Here is a 21,867-nt window from a genome sequence, read left to right as displayed (position 1 = left end):
TGAATTTGTACTTGCCAAATTTGAACGTCACTTTACGAAATTGCCAATTTTCAAATGACTTGTCAACATTTGCTGTGTTTCTTTGAATAAAATCGGAAAATTACTCGGCCTCACATATGCTATAAAAACCCACTTGATTTTCGCTTGTTCAACATACCCTCTCCCCCTCTCCTTGTAAAATTGTGACTGCATTTCACTCCCATTCTCTCTACAATGCCTTACAACGTTACTCCCATTCCCGATGTCGATGATGACCAAAAACTACAGCAATACATCCAGGATAGACGTGTCATTGGTGTACGTGTCTAACTCTTCCAACTGCAATTGTCATTCATCACTTCAATAGTACGACCCTCTGGTTCAGCCTGCCTTACTCAGGCATGAAGTTCAGCCCACAGCGGCCTCACAGCTCACAATTGCAGCTGCCCGTTACAATGCGGCTCGCATTGTAGCTGGTCAGGATGACCGTATCCTCGTTATTGTTGGTCCCTGCTCCATCCACTGCGCAGACCAGGCTATTGAGTATGCCAACCTACTCAAATCCAAATTGGCATCATGGGATAATCTCCTCATTGTGATGCGCGCGTACTTGTGAGCTGTGCCTGTTCTTTATGGATTGTACCATATTGACGTTATGTTTGTGATTCTAGTGAGGTTCGCTGGCCGCATAATCAGTTCCTGGCAATGACTCACCTTATCCTATTATAGAAACCGAGAACTACCGTTGGATGGAAAGGTCTCATCAATGACCCGGTTAGCCTATTTCGCGGTTTACGTCTATTGCTTGCTCATCTCTTTCTGCAGGATATCGATGGTTCTTTCAAGATCAACAAGGGTCTTCGAGTGGCTAGACAGCTCCTCTGTGACCTTACCGACATTGGTGTCCCTGTTGGTTCCGAGTTGCTTGATACTATCTCGCCTCAGTATATTGCTGACCGTACGTCATGTCTTATCATTTCCGCATACTTTTTCTGACCCTGCTTCACACAGTTATCTCTTGGGGAGCAATCGGTGCCCGAACAACGGAGTCTCAACTCCACCGCGAGCTCGCTTCCGGTGTTTCTTTCCCTATAGGGTTCAAGAACGGTACTGATGGAAGGTATGATATCATTTGACGTGCTTTCATTAAGGAACCACGCTGATGATCATCTCGGCACAGTGTCAATGTTGCTATTGACGCAATGCGGTCCGCCTCTAACCCGCACGCTTTTATGGGCGTGACCGAACAAGGTCTTGCCGCTATCGTCAAGACACGAGGAAACCAGGATGTTCACGTCATCCTCCGTGGTGGCACTAAGGGTCCCAATTACGCATCCGAGCATGTTCGCGCCGCTTCCAAATCGATCGAGAAGGCGCGGCCGACGAACCATGCCAGCGTTATGATTGACTGTAGCCGTAAGCATATTAATCAATCTGTGATCAGTTGTCAGCATCGAACTCATTTAACTCCTTCAGACGGGAATTCTCAGAAGAACCACAACAATCAGCCTAAAGTGGTCGATGTTATCTGCTCCCAACTCGCTGTTGGTGATAAGAACATCACCGGTGTCATGATTGAGTCACACATCAACTCGGGACGGCAGGATGTTCCTGCTGAGGGCCCGTCTGGCTTGAAGCATGGTGTCTCGATTACCGACGCATGTGTGGATTGGGAGTGTACTGTTGGCATGTTGGACAGGCTGAACGAAGCTGTCAAGGCACGCCGTAATTACCTCGTGGAGCAAGGTTTCCAACGGCCAGCTGGCTTCCAACGTGAAACCCCTCCATCGCCGTGAATTTAGATTTATCTTGTACCCCTGCGGATGCTCTGTTTCATGTACGTGATCCACACGCGTGCGTTGTATTTTAGCCTGTCACACTACTTCCCATCGTCCATAGTATTAGATCTTTAGACGGAGGATTCCTCTCGCTGTAGTTAATAGCATTGAGGCCTTGCACGGTTAAACTATTCTTATGCTTTATCTTTTGTTAACCAAAACATCATGTTACAATAATTATGGAAATATATCTGGCTGATTCACGGATAATACTGTTAATCCCAAGATCTTTCGTAGTTTATCCACCAAATATTCCGAATTAAAAAACGTGCGTGCTCATCTGCATGAACACGTACGAACGTGTACGAGTATACGGCTTTTATAATCGGACCGTTCTACAATTTGTCCTACTAAGTTAAGTTTCTACTGCGCACTTACGGATACGGAGATGCGAGGATAAGTAGGACGAACTGCATCTTACCGGCATCCAAACTAGAAGATCGTTGGGATTCCGCATCTAACGTATCATATTTTGATCATCAAGTGGGACATTTCGAGCGCAGCTGCACGACGACGTCGGCCGACGTCCCTGCAAGTTCTTCCACAATTTGCTCGAGGTATCTCCTTATTACTAGGTACGAGCGAGCATTTACAACCCCGATCCTTACTATCTTCCTTACGAGCTCGCTATAAGCGCTCCCTCCGCGTGCTCTGATCACCAGAGAGAAGTCCACGAGGGGATGAGAGCAATGAAATCGAGATCGTGTTTCGACACGGTGATCCCGGTGAAACGAAGGTGCTGTATGTAACCACCACGGAACTGGTCCTCCCGATAGTATAGTGGTCGGCGGTATAATGATCCGGCATCGTTGAGTTCTCCGTAACGGAGATCCTCAAGATTCGATCTAGAAGCACCACCTTTACACGAAATTGTCGACGCTGGACGGCGAATACGAGAGAACACACCGTGACCCACTCTCTCGTTCCGGGACCGTTGGCGAGTCTCGTCCAATTCTTATCTAATTGCAATTAATGTATTAGTACTGTATGATCATCTCAGCATCTGCTGTATCTTCTTCGTCAACGTTCCATCAACATCGTGGCATGCCTTGCGAATGTCTCTGCCATGCATCAATAACCCTCTCCAAAGACGGACCCGACCACCCCGATCCAAATACCGTATTCATCTTCGTCCCTGTTCCTCTCAGAACTTCTTTTATCCCCTCATCCAGCGTCCTCAAATCAACGTTCCCAGGAGCAGCACATTGTGCATGAGCATCCTGTGCAAGTTGCTTCAGGATCACTAGCAGCGATGCGGACGGAACACCATGGCGCAGCAAATACCAAGCCAACCAACGCGATACCTCAGGGGCGTCTTCAGACTCCACTATAAGTTCCCCACGAGCATATCTCCCAAAGACCGCGTTAAGCGCTGTAGAGCTTTGCACTTCTGTGAGGCGCTCATCCAAGGCCTGTAATGCGCCCGAAACTGTGTTTTCGCGAATAAGAGAGGGCCGAATATTATTCTCTGATTTCCCGCTGAATCGCCGATCGTAGACTTTGCTGTAAAAGTCGACCGCAAAACGAAGGTCTTGCAGTCGCAGATGGAAGTAGCTGTTCGATGATGATTGAGTCCGATACTGATAAAGCATGAGATGGGACTGCAGTGTTTCCATCTTATCCTGAAGAATGCTATCAAGCAGGACAGCGTGACAGTAATTGTGGAAGACTCTTTCATCGACTGTCTTACCGTCCTCGCGTGAGAAATGATCTGCGAAAGCAAGGAATAGGATGTCGTTGGAGAAAGATGAGATGAAATGAGTCAGGTCGCTTGCGGGGTGTACCTTCGTGTCCGTCAATTGCGGGAAAGTCTAAAGTCGCAGCATCTCCAGCCGATGACCCAGAGCGAACGAAAAGACTTCTACTTCCCCTAGGGTCCTCCGTATAGCTCAAGAAAGCCGTGCGTCGCTTCACGTACAACGTTTGGTGTTTCAACAGGCTTCTCCTATGCTGTGGTACGTGTTCGAGATCCACAAAGAAAGGCCAATAGCGGGGCGTATCGATTCTAATGGACAAAATCTTGTTGAAATCCGGTATCAACGTGGGCGATATCAACTGCGTTGCACCCTTTTCAGCCCCTTCTTTCGTAGTGATTTTGACTGGGAGATAGACTGCTTCTCTGGTATTAACATCCCGTGCCATAAGACATCTAGGCTCGACTGCAAGAACCCAGAGGTGGCGAAGAGCCTGGAGATAGCTCTTGTTGTCCGATGATACATGATGGAAACGGGGAAAAAAGGCAACGACCATACAAGCAATCGCGGCATTCGAAGTCCCGAGGGTATACCGACCGGCCCCGAGGAATAATAAGCCAAGCGACAGGTGAGTCGCAACATGGACACCATATCGAAACGCTTGGTGATACATGCCATACGCATATCTCAGACGTCGCAAGCATGTGATTTCCCCTGTACCCGCCATGACCATACAAAGAGCAATGGAAATGAGGTTCAAGCCTTCACGAACAGCGGAGCGCTTGATCTTGTGATCAAAGGTAGGACCTGTAAAACACCAGACATTTAGTATGACATATTGTGAGTTCTGCGAGGAAAATTTACCACTAGCTGCCACAAATCTACTGAATATATCAAAATAATTCGAGAGCATAATATATGCCTCATGACGTGCTGTCCCTGCGTACTTCAAGCCAATAACAAAACAACAACCCGCAATGATGTTGTAATAGGCAAGCTCGATAGCATCGTCAGCCGGTTTTCCTCGTATGTGACCATGCATGGCCTTCACGATAGATTCGGGAACTTGAGCAAGTAACCACTGCGGCGTCGAGGCGATGTCGTTCCACATGATCAAGGATCTTGCAATGGTCCGCATGAGCAAAAAGCTAGGTTGTATACGGTTCAGTTCCAAGACCGTGCTAGGAATCACCAGGATGTCAGCGACGTCTCGTCGCTCTGTCTTGAGATACATCAACCCAAGTGCGATAGAAGCTGCTGGCGAGGTTATATTGACATCGAATGTGGACCGTGCTTGGGAATTCACAACCGACTTTCCTTCGCCATGCACAAGAACACGGAGGCGGTCGAGCGATGAGAGATCTGCGGGAACGGAGGAGCCTTGACCCAGCATTATCATGCCAAAGGCCAAGGCAGCACAATAAGTATAAGCTTCCCGGTGTTCATTACTGAGGTCCGGTTGCACGAGGTCTCTTCGGCTGATTTGGTGAAGACACACTTCTGCCATGCGCCTGTTTTTGGTACCGAGGTACAAAATTCCGACTCCCGCTAAACCGGCGGCTTGGGTCATGAGGGATACGTTCAGGTCAACGTTTTGCGTAGGAAGCAAGGCTGGGGTATGAACGGCAAGTAACTTTGTCACATGGCGATTGGCTGTCCCAGCGTTCGCGGCTGATAAACCAAGCAAGACGCCAATGGAGGTCAAGTCATGCTTTGGGGTTAGATATGCAAAGGTATGCCATGTGAGCATTTCCTTGAGGTGCCCCGTGAGCCCAAGGCCAAACAAGAAACCGGCATGTTCTGGGGTGAGCTCAGAAGGCTTGTTAAAGGCGATCCACGAACTCTCTACACCACGAGCTTCTGGAGAGATGCGTAGTCCTGCTGCGACGCCATTATGGAACTCGCCCCAGTTGAGACATTCGACAGGTATCTTTCCAAGTTCGGGTGCAGAAGTGACATTTGATGGTTGTATCTTAACCGCATACTCCATCTTGGGAGTGACATAGGCCTCTTTCGTGACCGTCAACACGGAACCAAAGGTGAACATAGCACGACCATAGGGTAGTGCCAGCGTTCGTTCTGCGATACGAACTACTTGATGCTGTTGCTCCTTCGCTTGGTCATGTTCGCTATTCAAGAGTTGTTAGCAAAGCCTCGACCTGGCTTATCGATCATCCTGCTCACTTCAATTCCGGACGCTCTACAAGCCGAACTGGTGGAACCGCCGACGAACAAAGCATACGAGCCACCTCTTCCAATCTGCGATCTTGGCCAAAACGGATCTTCGTGAAACCCTTGAGATCGAGTTCGACTCCAGAGACAGCATCGATCTCTCCGATGCTCGCAGACTTGGCCTGTTCAACCAGACTACCGATCGTCATCCGTCGGTGAGTATTCTAGAATCAGATCAGTCGCCGCAATACACCCTGAATTGTATCTCCCTACCATATAAGTCTCGGGAGACTGAGCGATGCCCTTCTGAGAAAGCTCTGGCTGCATCCCAGCAACGCTAAAAGCCAAATCACGCCGGCCAATGAGCTCATAATGCTCCTTGCGCCAATGAGAAGGAGGCGACAGCTGGCACGTTCTAACCGCTTCTCTCAAGGGCGCTGCGATACCAAACGGAAGACTATTAAGGAACGCAGAGCCCTTCTCCGCTGTCCCAAGCATGTCGACAAGCTTTTCGACAGTCTGTTCTGCCCGCTTTTGTGTGGATAACACCGTCTTGTCAGCGAGACACATATAGGCTGCCGTGAGACGCTGCAAGGACACGAGCGGTTCGGTGTCACCAAAAGCAAACGATGGATCGATAGAAAAAGATCGGGCCAGTCGGGAGGTTCCATACGCAGGAAATTGCCAGTCGGGATTACTTATGCTTCCATAAAGAATCGCCGACATATCTGGTGGCCACACCGGTATGCGGTCGTCGAGCATGTCCACACCTGATGCAAAAAGATTGAGAGAACATTCCGGAAAAGGAAACTTATAGACTGACGCGTCGTAGTTGGGGCGGGCCATCCTGGCATGATATTAGGACAGAGGCGCTTCCAATAATCGGCCCATTCTGGTCGAACGATGTGTGCAATTTGACATATCAGGGGAATGAGTAACATGAGGGATTCGTATCGAAAAACCACCAAGCGAAGGTCCTCTGCCAACATGTGCAACGCATAGAGCACAGGCGCGAGGAGAGGGTTGACGTTCAGAGTGAAAAGGAAATAATGTTGCGTAGTTGGGGGTGTAGGAAGCTTCAGGCGTTTGAGAGCCGGATCGTCGTTGAAAGAACGATTAGAAGTGGACAAAGCTGAGAATCTTTCCCATACAGAAGAACTTGTGGACTCGTCGTTTTTGAAAGGATACACGAGCTTGAGCTCAAGAAGCGCGAAAAGCGCGAGCGTGAACTCCTGAAACTCGAGCCCAGGCGATGTCCGGAAATAACGCTGTGACCATGACTCGAGAAAGTTTCGTTGCAGGTCAAAAGCTTGAGCTTTTGGCAGCACAAGTGCCAGAACCTGTATGGCCTGGATCACCAGTGGATCGCGCGGGGTCATGTCCAGTCGCGCATAATAGACCTTTCCATCACTCATCTCCATATATACCGATGAGACGCAAACATGCTTCAATGCTACAACATGATCAAGTGAGACGACCTCAAATGAATCGTTGCTGTCGCCGTTCCAGGGTTGCGCGAGCCTCAGTCGTATACGAAGCTCGTGCAATCCATGAGTATACAACGATAACGAACCATCCTTCTTCACCGCAAGTAGGTCCCAAATATCACCACGCGTCGCGCGTATCGACGCGATCGCAACGGCTTCCAGAGTGCCGAGTCTCTCGACCACAAACGATTTCTTGCCTTCCTCAATGGCGATCATAAAGACGATTACCTGAGCTTCAGGCAGGCAGACTGCGAGGAGCGAGTGATGAACCTTGCCATCAAAGCGTTGATCAAATAACGCAACAGAGATATCACGCGTCGACAATCTACAACAACATGAGCGTGTGTTTAGGTGATGTATCAATAACCTCCTACTGTCTCCCTCCCAAATGATGAGTGGTCAACTGCTGGGCCCAGTAAGACGCCTTCATCCTTCCATGTTCAACAGGAGTGATCAACTCTTCCGCGTCTTTCTGTCCTCCAAGCGCCATTCTGTCCATCGTCAAACTGAGATCTAGGCGAGTGATAGAGTCCCGTTTTCTTCCCGGTATCGGTGGCTGAGCAGTGATACTACTTGCTGTTGAAGACGCAAGTCCTGATATGGGGGGAAACGGTGGGGGAAAATCGCCATCAAACTCCAAGTCTTGAGGTACACGCCGATCAAGTTCCAACAGATCGCTAACGCTCGATTGTCGCCTATTCCCAGGAGCAGACACACTCTTTCGCGAAGTGCTATGACGTCTAGTCCGGGTAAGAGGCACAGGAGCGTCTTTGGGCTTCAAGTAGGCATATCTCCATATAGACAGACCCCCTTTGTCTGCATCAAAGGTAACCAAAAATTCGCCAGTCGAATCAGGAACACCAGGAGAAACCCAGACAACCTCGTCGCTAGCAGAAACGGCAACAAGCGGCTTGGAACAATTCTCTTCCTCATCCACTAAAGCAACAGGCTCATCACCAAACCCTCCCAAAATCCCACTCGTGATTCCTACAGCTTCAGGCTCCGAAAAAGCGCTCGTGATGGTGAATATGGTGGGTAATAGATCATCTCCGGTCGCACGAGCCTCGTCCACTTCGGCTGGATGAAGGATCCGCTGGATAAGAACACCATGAGGACGAAGCGGCCACGCTTTATGAACAAGAAACGGAAGCGAAAACGTATAATCCATCCCATTCCGCAAAAAAAACCTTTCCGATGCTCCGCAGGAAAATAAACACGCCCGAAATCTCCTCCTCTACATCCTCGACGGTTTTCGTCTCCTCTCGGAGCGATGCGAATGGCCCGAAGATGTTCGTCGTTCCGGGCGGTTCGTCCGATCGCGTGTAGTGCGCGCTGCCGTGCGCATGCCGGTGAGAGGATCCTGTCGGCTGCAGGAGTTTTCCGATGCAGGCGTGTTGGATCATCTGGTTTTCTTGGCTGAGGTCCCATTTTCTCTTGATGACGCCTCCTTGGCTTAGGACTACGCAATAGTCGTTCCAGGAAAGTTCTTGGTCTGTCCAGGACTCTGATCCACCTGCGAAGAGAGGGCTAAAAGTTGTGTTTACAGTGTTAGTACCGGAACTTCGGATGGCAGCACGTATGGAACGAAGGAGGTCAGATTCTTCAGATTCTTCAAATGCATCTGCCGCTGGGGTTGTGAGGAAAGTGGTGGCGGCGGAGGGTTGGTATTGTTGGGCTTGTATTACAATACCAGACATAATATGCGGTGTGCTGCATAGATAGCAAAAGCAAATAGGCGAGCGCGTTATTTGTGTTTGGTGTCCGTTGTTGTGCAATACCTTCTGATGCTAACACACGCAAACATAGTGAAGCTCCTATAACTGGTGAACACGTCGATACTATTGCAAACTTTTACGAACACAATTAGACTATGCAGTAGTACATAAGGGAGGCGTAAGAACTCCAAGATAAAATAAATGACCAAGATAAACAATATGCAGAATATGCTGGTGCGATTGCGAGATCCAACTTGAAAGTGCAAAGATGAAGCAGAAAAATGCGCGAGGACGTCTTGCGTCAAAGCAAGCAGTCCATCATATGAGCCAGCACTAGGGAAAGAACAAATAAAAATACCAGAAAACCCACTCTAACCGTATTCTCCATACAATACCCAGGACGCTGTCCGCATGTCCATCCATGGCCTTGCTTGTCGGTATCCTTCCCTATGCTTAATGTATATACACGGTGACTAAAGGCAACGGTGAGCACAATCATCAAATTGAATACAGGAGAGCTTACAATCAAGGCGAATTAGGTCGGCGACGCAACGCCTCATGGCTGCTTTTCCTACTCCCTATCAGACCAATGTGAGGTAATGCAACGCCTGCGATACCCTTCGTTTCCTCGTCGTTTAGCTTCCAGATATTGCTAACAGGCAGGTTCGAAGAAGAGTCGTTCATGACAATGCGATCCTTCCCAAATGATGAGCGTCCCGAAGAGAAACTATCGTCATAATCCTCTGGAGAGAGGTCAGTGGACGAGGTAGAACTCGGAGACAGAGTGGGGGATTGCACGATATCCTGCAGGAAAGAAGGAAGTAAAGGAGCGGGGATATTGGAGGGAAGATGGTCTTCAAGGTCACCAAGGCTTGGGAACGAAGACGGCGAGGTACGACGGGGGGCAGACGTTTCGTAGATGAACTGGGGGTCTGAATATTGGGTGCCCACGTCAAAATTGGAATGCGAGCGGGATCGGTAGGGTACTTGATTCTGAGGAACGTTGTCCATGAACATACGACGACGCTGTGGGGGTGTCATGGAATGAGACCGAGGAACCTGAGATGGAAGGGACGGGGGGCCACTCGCAAGCGGAAGCTGGTTCTGCGCAAGGAGCGACGTAAGTAAGTTGATGCGTTCCGCTTGCACAGCAGCGGAGATAGAATCGCCGTTTCCTTCAGCATCTGTAAAAAGTTGGTAAAAATTTAATATCGAAGTTGATGGGCACCTACAGGGGAAACAAGTCTGGCAAACTTTACGGCGTCTCCAATTCAGATAATTGCACTTCTGACAGATCCAATCACCAGGCTGATGTTCAATAGGCCCACGATTACCAGTGTTCAGGATCGGGGGCTGCTAGGGGGCAATACTTGTCAGCCTGGGAAGGAAAAACACCAAACGTAATGCCTACTGGAACGACCATCAAACTGCTCGGTCGAATCTGACCCTGTTCTGGGAATGATTCGTTATCCGGCCAATACATGACACACGGCGACAGCGGGTCCGAGGAGACGTTTTGTACCTTTCCTCCCACCGCAAAAGAACGACCGGATGGAGTGAGGAGAGGATGGGCAGGCGAGGGGGGCTTTGCACTCATCATGCTGGGCTGGATAGGCGGGGGTGCATGACGCACGTTATGAACGACACTGGGGTAAAGAGGAGCGGGGACCGGTGGAGAAAGACTGCTTTGCGGCATGGGCGTGTGTCCGGATGAATTAACGAAGCGGGGTGACACTGGAAGGCGTGACGGGGGTGGCCCGCAAGACCCTTGTCGCTGCATCGTTGAGGGTTGGTTCTCAGAACGTGGACATCCACAACCTCTGCAAGCTAGGTTACGTCTGTGTAGAATCATACAAGGAAAGGAATCAGTCAGCACCATCCTTGCATGAGAGTTAGAAAGGCAGAAGGGAAAGACAATGATAAGAGCGGTTCAAAGTAGGTAATGATGACGCGTATGACGATCGAAGCAGTTCGGAACGTGACGTGTTCCCCTAGCTTCGCCGCCGGGATTCTCCAACTCAATGGAAGTAAAAAAAAATACACAGAAATGCGGTGACCGTGTCAAAGAACGAAACTCACCCAAAGTTGTGCGCTGCGCAGTTGGGCGAATTGCATCTGTAGAAGAACTAGTCAGCACCGACTCAATCGATTTCAAATAAAGTTGCCCCTAAACAGCCTGGACAACTCCACAACACGATCACGATGTTTGCAAATTGGGAATGGTGCTTACATCCAGTCACCCAGTCTGAATGTCGTTCGCGGGTTGGGCGGATTGCTAGAGATGACAAAGTCGTCGTTCGGTGCCCCGATTGTCTGGGCGAATGCAGGCGTCCCAAATTGCGCGCATTTGTGCAGGTCAGGCGTTGACAAGGACATGCGGAGACCAGCAGGATATGAAATCGCAGGAGAATTCTGACTTCGGGTTGAGCCACTGCCAAGACACTGATTGATGATCTTACCTTCAAGAGGGAATCAACTCTGCACAGCCTATCAAAAGGCTCCAAATCGGTCTGAAGAGCAGGGGAGATGGTAACGGAGGGGTGAGAGAGGGAAAGCGTTGTACAGGCCTAAGAAGTGACATGTTGAGCATATTTAACTTACGTCGGATAAATAGTGAAAGTGGGTGAACAAAAAAATAAGCCAGCAAAGTGGCATATATGGCTTATTTTGCGGGTGCCTGATTGGTAGCAATGCAACGGTATCCTTTGCACCCGCTCTCACGTGGAGGACACGTTGACAATGAGCAAAAAAAGGAAATGATGCGCCTCCGATCGACCGATTGAGGGAATAATGCCATATAAAGAATTCGATGCCACTTACGTCTTCGTGTGACTGAAATATCGCCCAAATGTCGTTTGGCTCAATGCACTCGTTCGCTCCCCACATGGAGACAGGCGGTTTGACAAAACCACGGCGATCTCGTGCCTGTTCAGATGATCATTCAACACGTATTTCGACGTTCTATCGGCGTTGCGCTTACCTCTGTGAAGAATGACACGAAGGACGGCAATGGCCAGCGGTGATCTTTCTGGAGCTTTAAACGGTTCATCAGACATTGGAACGCGCGGAGAACCGAGATACTTACGAGCAGGACGCGCGATCGAGTATTTCTGAACTGCTCGAATAATGAGCGACTGACAGGAAACTCGCAGGATAGTCCGTCACTGCTTCCTGAAGATGTTGGAGACAAATTCAATTGAGAGTCGTTGTAGGAGCGGTGATACGGAGGAATAGAGATGTCTAGATCATTTGACATTACAGGGATAAACGGAGCGCCCAGGCAAGCAGGGGGTGAAGACGGCTGTGAATTAGCCGATCGAGGAATACAACCCGATTCTAGGTGGAGGAGAGGATAGGACGACTTGCGAAATTGACGCAACATATTCTCGAAAGAAAGAGGATGGGAGGGCATAGTGAATGACATGGGTGAAGTACGGGGAGGATTTGTGGTATTTGAAGGAGATACCGCCAGCGGAGAAGGCATTTTTGTTGGTTGCCAGGTAGGACGGGTGTTGCAGAAAGACTGAACGATTTGCAGATTAAAGTGATTGAAGATGGTTGAAAAGCTTCTTGAGAACCAGAAATAGAGAAAGTGCTACCAAGAAATTGAAAATGGGAAGTCGCTTTTGAACTGCTTTGGAAGAGGTCATACATTTCGTTACTTTGACAGTTCACACCGTTAAATTAGAGTGCGATATGTCGCCTCACATCCCACGTGGCCGACGGTTACTTCCGCTCCATTCCGGCCCTTCCTACGTACAACATCGATTTCAGCTTCCCTTCCAATTGATCATCAATTTATCCAACCTTGAACATCCTCGGCCTACTTACTAGCTACTAATACTTACACTAACAACTCGTCACCGCCCCGGCTCCCATAACGGATCAACTGATTCCCCGTCTCACCTCAAAACACAAACACCATCGAAGTCCACAAAACCTCCAATTTGGCCCTGAAAAAAACAGAAGTCGCGAATCAGGGTTGCGACTCGTTGTGAACACTTGACTTGGTCACACACTGTGTTGTGATCCCAAGGAACTATCACCGTCGAAGAAACTTGAACGACGTCGAGCGCTGACCCACGTATGTCACATAAGTTGGTTATTTTTTTGTTGACAAATTCAGTTGCGCGCTCACCTGCAGTGCTTCCAGCGATGGCACCGGGCCCGCTTCAGGTTATGCGATCCGGCTTCGCACTACTTATATATGAATCGCGGCCTCTTGTATGTTCACGGCACGAACTCCCGTAGTCTTGGTGTGCTTATAGCGCCCAACCGTACCGCTTTCCTCAGGGTCGCCAAATCGCATCCTGTCCGGCTTAATACAAAACTGTCCCGGATTGTCCCATGGGTACAACGTAAATGAGCGCAGAAAAGTGTCAATCAATGATCGGGAACATAGCCTTGAAAGGTTCTAACTTCTAGCAGTCTTCGAAAACTTACGTCCTTTCTGATTGTGGCACGAAAAGAGGGGGCGGTGCAACATAATAGCGTTAACAATATTAATATACCACAAACACTCAACTCGACCTTGCCCTTGGTCTGTCCCCGTACAGCATCGCCCTTAGCCTATCTCCGCTAAGGGTCACCACCATCTTTTCATCCACGACATACTTCGCGTATCTTCTCCAAGCTTCAGCACCTTTACCAACCCTTGCAGGACCCTCACCCGTCCGCTCCTTCGCCATCTTCCCAGCCTTCAGAGTACTGATACTCCCAACAACGAACAGCCCTCGCTTCGCACGCGTCAACCCAACATTTAATCGTCGTCTGTCAGCCAGGAACCCAATGTACCCCGACGCGTTATTTCGCACGGTCGAGAATATAATAACGTCCTTCTCGCGTCCTTCGAACCCGTCCACTGTCTTCACTTCGATACTGCTAAGCTGCATCATTCGGTGATCGCCAAGAGTGGACGCGAAGCGTTTGCGATACTTAGCGTCGGTGTTTAGCAGGCGATTCAAAAGTGAAATCTGGGCAGCATATGGCGCAATGACACCAATGTTCGCGCCCAGTAAGTTCTTCGAAAGAGTGTCAGTCAGACATAAGAGGCAACCAGGCAGCGCTCACCTCGTTTTGCAAGAGTAGGTCTTCGACGATGCTACAAACAATATGAGCCTCATTCCAGTTTACCGTACTTCGGTCCTTGGAAGTTTCCGCACCGCCGTGATCGATAAATACGACAGAGGGACGGTGACCAGTGAGAACATCTTGCTCGAGGTGACTTGACAGCGGCGGTAGTAGCATAGGGTGTATGTTACCAGCAGAGTCCACCGTGCCGTCTTGCAACGCAAAGTCATAGAATTCTAAAGAGGGAAATCTAGAAATGGAAGGATGCATCCTGTACTGCACGTCAAGCATAATTGATGGAACAACTACAATTTGATATTTCTGATAAGAAATCTCCCGACGGATCCAGTCAGAATCACACACCTCCTTCTTCAGTAAGTCTCTCAAATAGACTGATCCCAAGGCCGTTGAGTTGCGCTTCGCGACTGGTAATGACAGGAGGTAATTGTTTATGATCTCCGATCAGGGCAACATGCCGAGACTGCTAACGGTCAGAACGAAAACGCGGGAAAGAGCTCAATCGGCTCACTCCTCGCATCAGCGGAATGAGTGATGCTGGTTCTGTCGACATGGAAGCCTCGTCCAGGAACACGACTGGAAAATCAAGAATATTAAGCGCGGCACTGGCAGATGTGATGCATGTTGTGCAAATCTGCCAAGGAGTCATCAGTCCGAGGCAAAGTGGCGCAGGTAGTGGATTACCCACTACGTCAGCCGCAGCCGTGATATCGTTGAGCATTTCCTGATGAAGCGCATACAGTTTCGCTCTCAGCGCCAAAAGTTGCCTTTCCAATACGGTGAAAGCAGTCCGCATCCTGCCAAGCTTTTCATTGCTCGATTTTTCAGCCGCAACCATCTTGTCCTCCAGCGCGCCTAGCTTTTTTTCGACGTTTTCCTGGTCTTTCAGAAGTTGCTCGACTTTAACCCTGAAAGGATGCGCCTCCAGCTTCGCATCTAAGGTATATTCGTGTAGAGACGATTTGATTTTAGCACCGAACCCGACACGGAGGGGTTTCACGCCAGCCGCTGCAAAACCCTCCACGAGATTATCGACCGCAACATTGGTATAAGTGCAGACCAGAACAGGGTGATGCACTTCGAAATGGACCTTGATAACATATCAGAACACAAAAATCAAATCGATACCAAGGATATCGAACCTTGAGTAATTTCACGGCTTCAATGATAGTTTTCGTTTTGCCTGTACCAGGCGGCTGAAATGCATGTCATTTAGCTTTCAATATTACTTTGACAAGATGAAACGTACTCCTTGCACAAGACTGATCCGTTCGCCGATCATCATGGCGATAGCTCTAATCTGCGTAGCATTCAGGCCCTCGAGGACCGGATCACCATCAATTACAATTGGATTGATCCGTGAGTATCGTCTTGCCCAGCTTTGAATATGCATGTCTTCTTTGAACGCGCCTCCGTGCTCTCGCACCTCGCGACTGTCATGCTCAAGTCTCCCTCGAGGCACGTACCTGACCTCATCTGGATGTTGCAACGGTACATGTAGTGATGGTCTATCCGGCGAAAATGAACGTAACAGGACGTCTCGCAAATGTGTCCCATGAAGAACAAACTGATTGTTTGGAGGGGAAATCAAATTAGTTGGGTCTTCTAGTGCTTCCGGGTCTTGACTGAATCGAGTAATGGCTTCTCGCATACGAATAAACACGATGTTGGACCGCCCAACGTCCAAGCGCCAGCAACCGTCCTCAACCTCGAACTTCTCCTCAAATGCTATGCGCAGCTGCGATGCAGTTTTGCTAATGATACTTCCTCGGAGTGGTGGCTCTTGAAGAGGATCGAACCTTGAAACAAGAACTTGGGTACCGTTCCTGAACACAGTAAGCGCGTCACAAGATTCAGATCGAAACGAAAACTCACTCAAACCTATGTTCTGGCAAATCGATGCCAGGACCAAGGGAGAATGAAGCCACAGGACGTCCAAACTTTGGTGCGCCCATCCAAAAAGCAGAAAGACCCGTTATAGTATACCCTTCTTCTTGTAATCGAAACAACGACCAAGTAGACAGCCGCTCCCTCAGAACTGCCTCATCCTCGTTTTGTTCAAGTTCCAGTAGGGACAAAAAACTGCGAGCGACTAATTTAATACAAATGCAAAGTTGAAAAGAGCGACGAACTGTTTATTATATGCCTGAATCTCTTCGAAAAACGGCTCTCCCTGTTGCACCTGAATGTGGGGAGGACTTACACGTCTGATGTATCTCCTGTGCCGTTGACCGTCGGATAGTTGAGTACGGTTCGTGCGCGAAGTGGCTCTTAGCCGCCAGTCAGAGCGCTGAGCAGGTGGAAGAGGGGCGTGATTTTCGGAGTAGTGATCTTCTATTGGGATTTTCAATTCCTTCGGTTCCTGAAGCAACGTCTGCGCTGAACCACGCGAGGAACACGCAACCGAAAACTGCACCCGACGGACGCCTAGGAGTTCGTGATTGTGTTTCTGAACATGTTTTTCAAGATTATTGAAATAATTCCGAATACCGAGGAAAGTCAGGTTCCTCGTGGAACGAGAAACTTTGTGGCCGTTCAAGGACGTCTTGGTGGATGTTGCAATGCTTGTATTGCTCGGAATAAAGCCTCCACACAAAGCCTCCGATAGCGACCTTTTCGAGCACAAGAGGGTAGCCAGCGCGTATGGTCGAAGTTTGAACACCGGCGCTCTGAATTCGAAGAACGTCCTCGATTTGAATGTCGTTCAAGTTGCAAAATGGAAGAAAATTGATTGGGTATTCTACCTCGAAGCGAGGTACGAGTGTAGGGTAGAAGAGTCAAGTGAAATTGACGCGATCCTGTCGCGGTCGCGCCTGTGACCCGGCATATGTGACGCTGTGACAAACCCTGACTCTCACCGCGTCAAGCCTCACCTTGTCAAGTTCGATCCATGGCCTCTATACTCTGTACTACCATGTCAAGTCTCGTTTAGGCTGGTTGGACGCTGGTCAACATGATATGTATATCTCGACATTCCTAATAATGGAATCTTGGAGGAGATCGTAGCGAGCGTGAACTTGAAGTGAGGAAAACATTACCTGCTACTAGGTCTCTAACTTATGTGATTGGCCCCTTATTCAGCGATAATAACTCTGATCCTACATCTTCGGAGTCTGCAGACGAGTTATTCGAAGTTGTAACTGTTGTAGTTCCTTCTCTGGCTGCTGAAGAATGTGCGCCCTTTAAACTTCGATGTGCTCCATTGTCGCAAATTCCTAATTTGGGTTTAAGTGCCTTGTCACGCATTTCAATATTCAAAGACCGAGCGTAGATTGAAAGTCCTTTCAATAATAGAGTCACGATTGCAATCACACTGTAACGACGGTTGCAATTACGATGGCAATTGCCGTTGCAACACGTGGCAATCAATCTTAGTCATTGTAATGAGTGATTTGGCTGGAAAGCCGCATGGCGTTGAAATCGATTGCAATGTCAAGTAGCAGCTTGTAATGCGAAATGAAGACCTGAAATCTTGGTTTTGATATTTTAATAGAGATCTTGAATTGTCATATTCTACCATAATTACAAGACAAGTATGAGCGGATACTCAATGGAAACCCTCTGAAGCCAAATCCCCCACTCCCTAATATACCCTGCATCTTTCCCTTGAATGAATGGGGCGCTTGTCCATCATTTCTGGATCCTTCTGTTGCTGCCGATACCTCTCACTAACCTTCTCCCTTCATCTAATAGGTCGCCATACATCATCCGGTCCAACCCTGCCCTTGTGCGGGAGATATTTGGTGACGAACAAGAGACCACCAAGCAAAGTGTGCTAGCCGCTGCCAAATGGCGATCGATGATGGGGCCTGACATGGGTAAAGGGCGCTTGGGTGGAACCGAGAGGTGGCATGCTGGTTGGGCGCTATGGGTATCCCGCAGGCATTTGGCAGTGGTCTAGGGAGTGGCGCCTTGCGTGTGGGTGGGGTGTGGCATGGGAAGGGTAACGGTTTGGTGGTCGCTGTGCGATGTGAGAAGACCTTGACAGTAATAAGCTTCAGCACACCAAATTAGATATTCTACATACCAGTAGTAGCGCGGACACCATTGGGAATTGGGCCACGACGGTGCAGTCTGGGTTGGCATTAAAACATTAGCGAAAAGTATCAAGTATCAATATAATAAAAAGACTGACCTGTAACTGCGATTATTCGTTGGACACACTGTCAATGGATGGTTCAGAATGTCTGTACCATTGACCAACGAAAGGCATAAGGTCACTAGACAATGAGAACTTTTCAATAATTGTCGCCCCAAAAAAAGACTGCACACCGTTTGCCATGTGCTCGACGTCAAATCACTGGTAACATTGACTTGTGTGGAGGTTATTAATGGAGGGGAAGAGGGATTCAGTCAAGAGAGGAATCGACGGAAAGTCCGAGCAGAGCGACGACAAGTCTAAGTCTAAGCGACGTTACAGTCACACTGACAATGTGGTTGTTGTAAGAGATGTAAACCGGTGTGAAAACTTTACAATGAATAATAAATGATTGTTATGTAAGCATCACTTACCCGCGATTCAGATCAAGCAGCTGTAGGATAATCTGTGACTCGGATTCCTCAATTTTATCCCCAAGAATGTCGGCGGACGACTCCCAGAAATCAAAATATGTATCTGGTTTAGTTGGTACGTTCAAACTTTACTCAGCTCCCCTCTCCTGGCTATATTACAATCTCTGATGATTCAGACACAACCATCTCCCATGCCCACCCCCCTGACGTTTGGTTCGAGCAATCAGCCCCCGCATTGCAACGTTATGCCCATGAAAGGGTTTGTTCACGAGGTTCTTCGTTGTTCTCGCACGTCAGGCAGCGTTCTACAGACAGCGCTCTGTTATCTGGATGCAATCTGCGCCAAGGTCCCAGAGTTGGTCTCACAGGAGAAGGGTCGCCTGGGTCCACTTGCGAAAAGGAATCAGCTGAACGTATTGTCCAGGGTGAGGTATCCACATCAATCCTATTGCACTTAAGGCTGACTCTATTTGTATCCATGCAGCAACCGCGAAATGGTTCATGGAGACTAGCCTTATTGTTTCACCAATATCTTGCACTGTCATGGCTCGCCTCTGGTGGCAAGGCCTCGTGTGTGTGTCAGGCGGCACGCCACACTACCCGCACAAACCTTCTATTGCGAAGACTCTTGTTTGGCGACAATTTTGTTTGCCATTGAGACTAGGAATGGTTAGCAGTCCGAACAGCTCCAAGATCAGTCCACCCGCTCTTTTGAGCTGCAGAATGACAAGATGTGTATTGACGCTGAGTGATTTGACAGAGAACAGCAAGGGTATTAGCTAGCTATCATGTATTATATCACTTAGACTTTACGAGAACGTCCACGACGAGTAGGACCCTGCGTCGCTACAACCTTCCTCCCCCTAGTATTCTTGGCCTTTGCTTGTCCTCCACCCGATTCCGTCCTATCATCATCAGCTTCATCTGCATTGTTAGCTACTGCATTGACACTTGTATTCGAATCATTAGCGCGAATGACAGCCCTAGATACTGATTCGTCTGGATGTGTGACTGGCTGAGTGACGAGATTTGAACCTTCAGGTCCAGGCGCCAATGAAGGAGCTGGTAAGGCTGATATTGCCGAGGGTAATACTGAGAGTGCCGACAAGACCGGTGGAGTCACTGGAGTGTCTTCTTCGCTATCAGTGTCCATGTCAAGTGCTAGCATGGCGCGGTTGATCTCCTCTGAAAAATCTTCGGCACCAGCAGGATCCATCGATGTAGACAACTTTGCAGCACCGAAAACGTAGCGATTGATGTTAGTCACGATGGTTTTGATACGTTTTGTCTCCCACTTCGTAATTAGCAACTTCTTGTATTGAAAGAAGAGGTCCTTGTAGTTGATAGTTGACGACTTGCCAACTCCCGAACCTGGAAACTCTGTGTCTGGCGAGAGCAGAAAAATGACCTGTGTTGCAGTAGTGTATGAGTAGTAGAACGATTCAATGTCATCAAAATGACTTACAATAACCGCAGCCCATGCAATGGACCCTGGTGTGACTTGTTGCAAACTCCACTTCCGAGCGTTAGTCTTCGATCCACCACAAGGCTCTTGATGAAGCGAGGTGACGCCATAGAGTGAGGCCCTCAGGATCTAGATATGCCAGTATCAGTAGAGTACTAGTGAGCAGCAGGACAATTATGAGAGAATGATAGCGCACCTTTGCAAAAAGTGTCCAGTTGCCGAAAACGGTCTTGAGGGTTGTGTCTTCTTGGAGACTTGGGAACAAGAGAGGCGGAAAAATCTTGTAAGTCTGAGTCTTGCCGGAAACTCCAAACATCTTCTGAATGTCGACAATCGCAGCTCTGTCATAACTGGCATTGGCAAAGTATTTTCCCGGAAGCTCGAATATGTCTCCAGCAACGCCACGCAATTTCTTGATTTCGTTAGAACGAGCATCGGCGATGCACTTATTTACCTGTAACAACCAAATACATTAGGTAGTGGCTAGAATGAAAAGCAAAATTGACATACGAGGTCTTTGAAGTACTCGCTACCCATTACCGTTTCATGGATGCGTTCAGGGAAATGTGCATAGAGTTCATCTAAGAAAGCAGACTCTTGAGTTGCCGACGTCTTGTAACGATCAGCACTATTAAAAGGTGTAGGTGAATCGGGGCGCTTCTTGATGAGAAGCTCGCTGTCTGGGAACATCTCCACTGTCATGCCATATTTGCGGGCATACAACGAGATAGTTTGCTCATGGGCGACGAGGGCATCCGGTGCTTCTACACGCCGTTTCCGTTTAGGCTTCTCGGAAACCAGAACCTTATTTTTCTCCTTAAGGGCACGATTGTCTGCACGCAGCTGCTGAACCTCAAGCTGCAGTGCTTTGAGTGCCTGTATTGAGGAGAGTGTACGTTAGACAGCGTTATGCGATGAAGACGGTGGCTACATACTTCCATTAACTCTCCCTTGGAGGCATTAGGCCCTGGGATGTTATTCGAGACCTGGTCCGTATTGCCTTCGTCCCAGTCGCTATCTGAATCATCATCTGACACCCGCGCTGAGAGATGAGACATGTTCTAGATGCTCGATGGTAAGGTGACGGAGAAAACAGTGTGAATGTCACCCTAATATATAGGATGAGATGTACTGCTTACCTCGTGTATACTAGACGTAACATTACTGCGAGTGACGACATTGATTCAGTCTTGCGCGTAATAATACCAGTGAACTAATGAGAGGCACGTAAACAAAAACACGACTGAAGGCCACATGTTGATGGAAGAGCGACCTACCCTAGTCATTCTCTCTCACACATCGGCACGTCAATGCCAAGGAACCTATTGGAGTTAAAGCAATTGCAGCATTCATGGCGGCGTTAGAGGTCTATGACAAGCAAGGTCAGATCAAGACGTAAAAAACATTATAACAGAGGTCACAAACAACGCGACATCTGAAACACGCTGTTCCAATGCTGCTGTCATAGATTGCACGAAGTCTGTATGAGGTGAGTTGGTAGATCAGATAGACTGGGATCGAATTGCCCGGTTTCATTTGTGGGGTATTCATAGGCATGGAGGGGAAGTTGGGTGGTATGATAGGAGGGTTGGACTGAGGGTCATGAAAAGACGGGGCAGAGGGAGGGACACGCTGGGTGGAGGTAAGACCGAATTGCTGCTGAATCTGTTGTGGTTGCCAACGCCCGGGGGATTCGAAGCCGGAGGTACTGAAGGTGTCCCGTTCGGAGCAGGAGACTGCATGATACTTGAGTTGATGGTATTGGGAGTCGGGTGGCCTGGAGCAGCAGGAGCGTTGTGAGGTGACCCTTCTGGTATACCTGAAGGGTTATTGATCATGATGGGTTTGACATCCTTCTGATCTTTCATGGGACCACCCATAGCTGGTGACGCAGGTGGCGCCATGCCGCCCATAGGT

General features: G+C 48.8%; 6 protein-coding genes across 6 annotated transcripts; 1 reads left to right on the top strand and 5 right to left on the bottom strand.

Moving 5' to 3' along the window:
• Nucleotides 1-58: 58 nt before the first annotated feature.
• F5891DRAFT_1062624 (3-deoxy-7-phosphoheptulonate synthase) lies at nt 59-2,147 on the top strand. Its single transcript, XM_041362967.1, has 7 exons — nt 59-297; nt 347-574; nt 709-753; nt 805-937; nt 991-1,099; nt 1,160-1,395; nt 1,456-2,147. The coding sequence occupies exons 1-7, from the start codon at nt 214-216 to the stop codon at nt 1,773-1,775; spliced, it is 1,155 nt and encodes a 384-aa protein (XP_041220000.1). The 5' UTR covers nt 59-213; the 3' UTR covers nt 1,776-2,147.
• Nucleotides 2,148-2,431: 284 nt separating this feature from the next.
• On the bottom strand, nt 2,432-8,902 carry F5891DRAFT_1062620 (uncharacterized protein). The gene is made up of 8 exons (XM_041362966.1): nt 8,386-8,902; nt 7,545-8,357; nt 6,507-7,495; nt 5,957-6,453; nt 5,696-5,907; nt 4,376-5,640; nt 3,669-4,318; nt 2,432-3,628 (listed from the first exon to the last, which is right to left on the bottom strand). The coding sequence occupies exons 1-8, from the start codon at nt 8,865-8,867 to the stop codon at nt 2,849-2,851; spliced, it is 5,688 nt and encodes a 1,895-aa protein (XP_041219999.1). The 5' UTR covers nt 8,868-8,902; the 3' UTR covers nt 2,432-2,848.
• Nucleotides 8,903-8,973: 71 nt separating this feature from the next.
• F5891DRAFT_727597 (uncharacterized protein) lies at nt 8,974-11,996 on the bottom strand. The gene is made up of 8 exons (XM_041372986.1): nt 11,706-11,996; nt 11,345-11,452; nt 11,116-11,297; nt 10,965-11,000; nt 10,306-10,723; nt 10,118-10,238; nt 9,409-10,069; nt 8,974-9,358 (listed from the first exon to the last, which is right to left on the bottom strand). The coding sequence occupies exons 1-7, from the start codon at nt 11,769-11,771 to the stop codon at nt 9,411-9,413; spliced, it is 1,590 nt and encodes a 529-aa protein (XP_041219998.1). The 5' UTR covers nt 11,772-11,996; the 3' UTR covers nt 8,974-9,358; nt 9,409-9,410.
• A 1,409-nt stretch (nt 11,997-13,405) lies between these two features.
• On the bottom strand, nt 13,406-16,800 carry F5891DRAFT_1195261 (P-loop containing nucleoside triphosphate hydrolase protein; the record flags this gene model as incomplete). Its single annotated transcript, XM_041368094.1, has 10 exons — nt 13,406-13,906; nt 13,956-14,260; nt 14,319-14,436; nt 14,485-14,607; nt 14,662-15,063; nt 15,116-15,169; nt 15,223-15,799; nt 15,849-16,055; nt 16,106-16,660; nt 16,718-16,800. The coding sequence occupies 10 exons, from the start codon at nt 16,798-16,800 to the stop codon at nt 13,406-13,408; spliced, it is 2,925 nt and encodes a 974-aa protein (XP_041219997.1).
• Nucleotides 16,801-17,449: 649 nt separating this feature from the next.
• Nucleotides 17,450-18,472, bottom strand: F5891DRAFT_1062605 (uncharacterized protein). Its single transcript, XM_041362965.1, has 3 exons — nt 18,246-18,472; nt 18,001-18,193; nt 17,450-17,953 (listed from the first exon to the last, which is right to left on the bottom strand). The coding sequence occupies exons 2-3, from the start codon at nt 18,019-18,021 to the stop codon at nt 17,678-17,680; spliced, it is 297 nt and encodes a 98-aa protein (XP_041219996.1). The 5' UTR covers nt 18,022-18,193; nt 18,246-18,472; the 3' UTR covers nt 17,450-17,677.
• Nucleotides 18,473-19,287: 815 nt separating this feature from the next.
• On the bottom strand, nt 19,288-21,008 carry F5891DRAFT_985038 (uncharacterized protein; the record flags this gene model as incomplete). Its single annotated transcript, XM_041377537.1, has 5 exons — nt 19,288-19,893; nt 19,951-20,079; nt 20,147-20,404; nt 20,461-20,826; nt 20,886-21,008. The coding sequence occupies 5 exons, from the start codon at nt 21,006-21,008 to the stop codon at nt 19,288-19,290; spliced, it is 1,482 nt and encodes a 493-aa protein (XP_041219995.1).
• Nucleotides 21,009-21,867: the final 859 nt, after the last annotated feature.

The sequence above is a fragment of the Suillus fuscotomentosus genome (genome assembly GCF_016647785.1).
Source record: "Suillus fuscotomentosus strain FC203 chromosome Unknown F5891scaffold_80, whole genome shotgun sequence".
NCBI lineage: Eukaryota > Fungi > Basidiomycota > Agaricomycetes > Boletales > Suillaceae > Suillus > Suillus fuscotomentosus.
The sequence above is the reverse complement of the archived record's forward strand: the minus strand, read 5'-3'. Positions and strand labels throughout refer to the sequence as shown.

What these genes read in the sequence shown, in the direction of transcription:
- F5891DRAFT_1062605 (XM_041362965.1), bottom strand. Translation starts at nt 18,021, where the DNA reads ATGGTGTCCGCGCTACTACTG. An exon ending in TGGTGTCCGCGCTACTACTG is followed by an intron (nt 17,954 to 18,000) that starts GTATGTAGAATA and finishes ATTACTGTCAAG; the next exon opens with GTCTTCTCACATCGCACAGC.
- F5891DRAFT_727597 (XM_041372986.1), bottom strand. Translation starts at nt 11,771, where the DNA reads ATGTGGGGAGCGAACGAGTGCATTGAGCCAAACGACATTTGGGCGATA. An exon ending in TATTTCAGTCACACGAAGAC is followed by an intron (nt 11,453 to 11,705) that starts GTAAGTGGCATC and finishes GTCACTTCTTAG; the next exon opens with GCCTGTACAACGCTTTCCCT. An exon ending in TTCAGACTGGGTGACTGGAT is followed by an intron (nt 11,001 to 11,115) that starts GTAAGCACCATT and finishes GTTCTTCTACAG; the next exon opens with ATGCAATTCGCCCAACTGCG.
- F5891DRAFT_1062624 (XM_041362967.1), top strand. Translation starts at nt 214, where the DNA reads ATGCCTTACAACGTTACTCCCATTCCCGATGTCGATGATGACCAAAAA. An exon ending in GCCTCAGTATATTGCTGACC is followed by an intron (nt 938 to 990) that starts GTACGTCATGTC and finishes TGCTTCACACAG; the next exon opens with TTATCTCTTGGGGAGCAATC. An exon ending in CGTTATGATTGACTGTAGCC is followed by an intron (nt 1,396 to 1,455) that starts GTAAGCATATTA and finishes TAACTCCTTCAG; the next exon opens with ACGGGAATTCTCAGAAGAAC.
- F5891DRAFT_1062620 (XM_041362966.1), bottom strand. Translation starts at nt 8,867, where the DNA reads ATGTCTGGTATTGTAATACAAGCCCAACAATACCAACCCTCCGCCGCC. An exon ending in GAGGAGGAGATTTCGGGCGT is followed by an intron (nt 8,358 to 8,385) that starts GTTTATTTTCCT and finishes AGCATCGGAAAG; the next exon opens with GTTTTTTTTGCGGAATGGGA. An exon ending in GGGGAAGTAGAAGTCTTTTC is followed by an intron (nt 3,629 to 3,668) that starts GTTCGCTCTGGG and finishes CTGCGACTTTAG; the next exon opens with ACTTTCCCGCAATTGACGGA.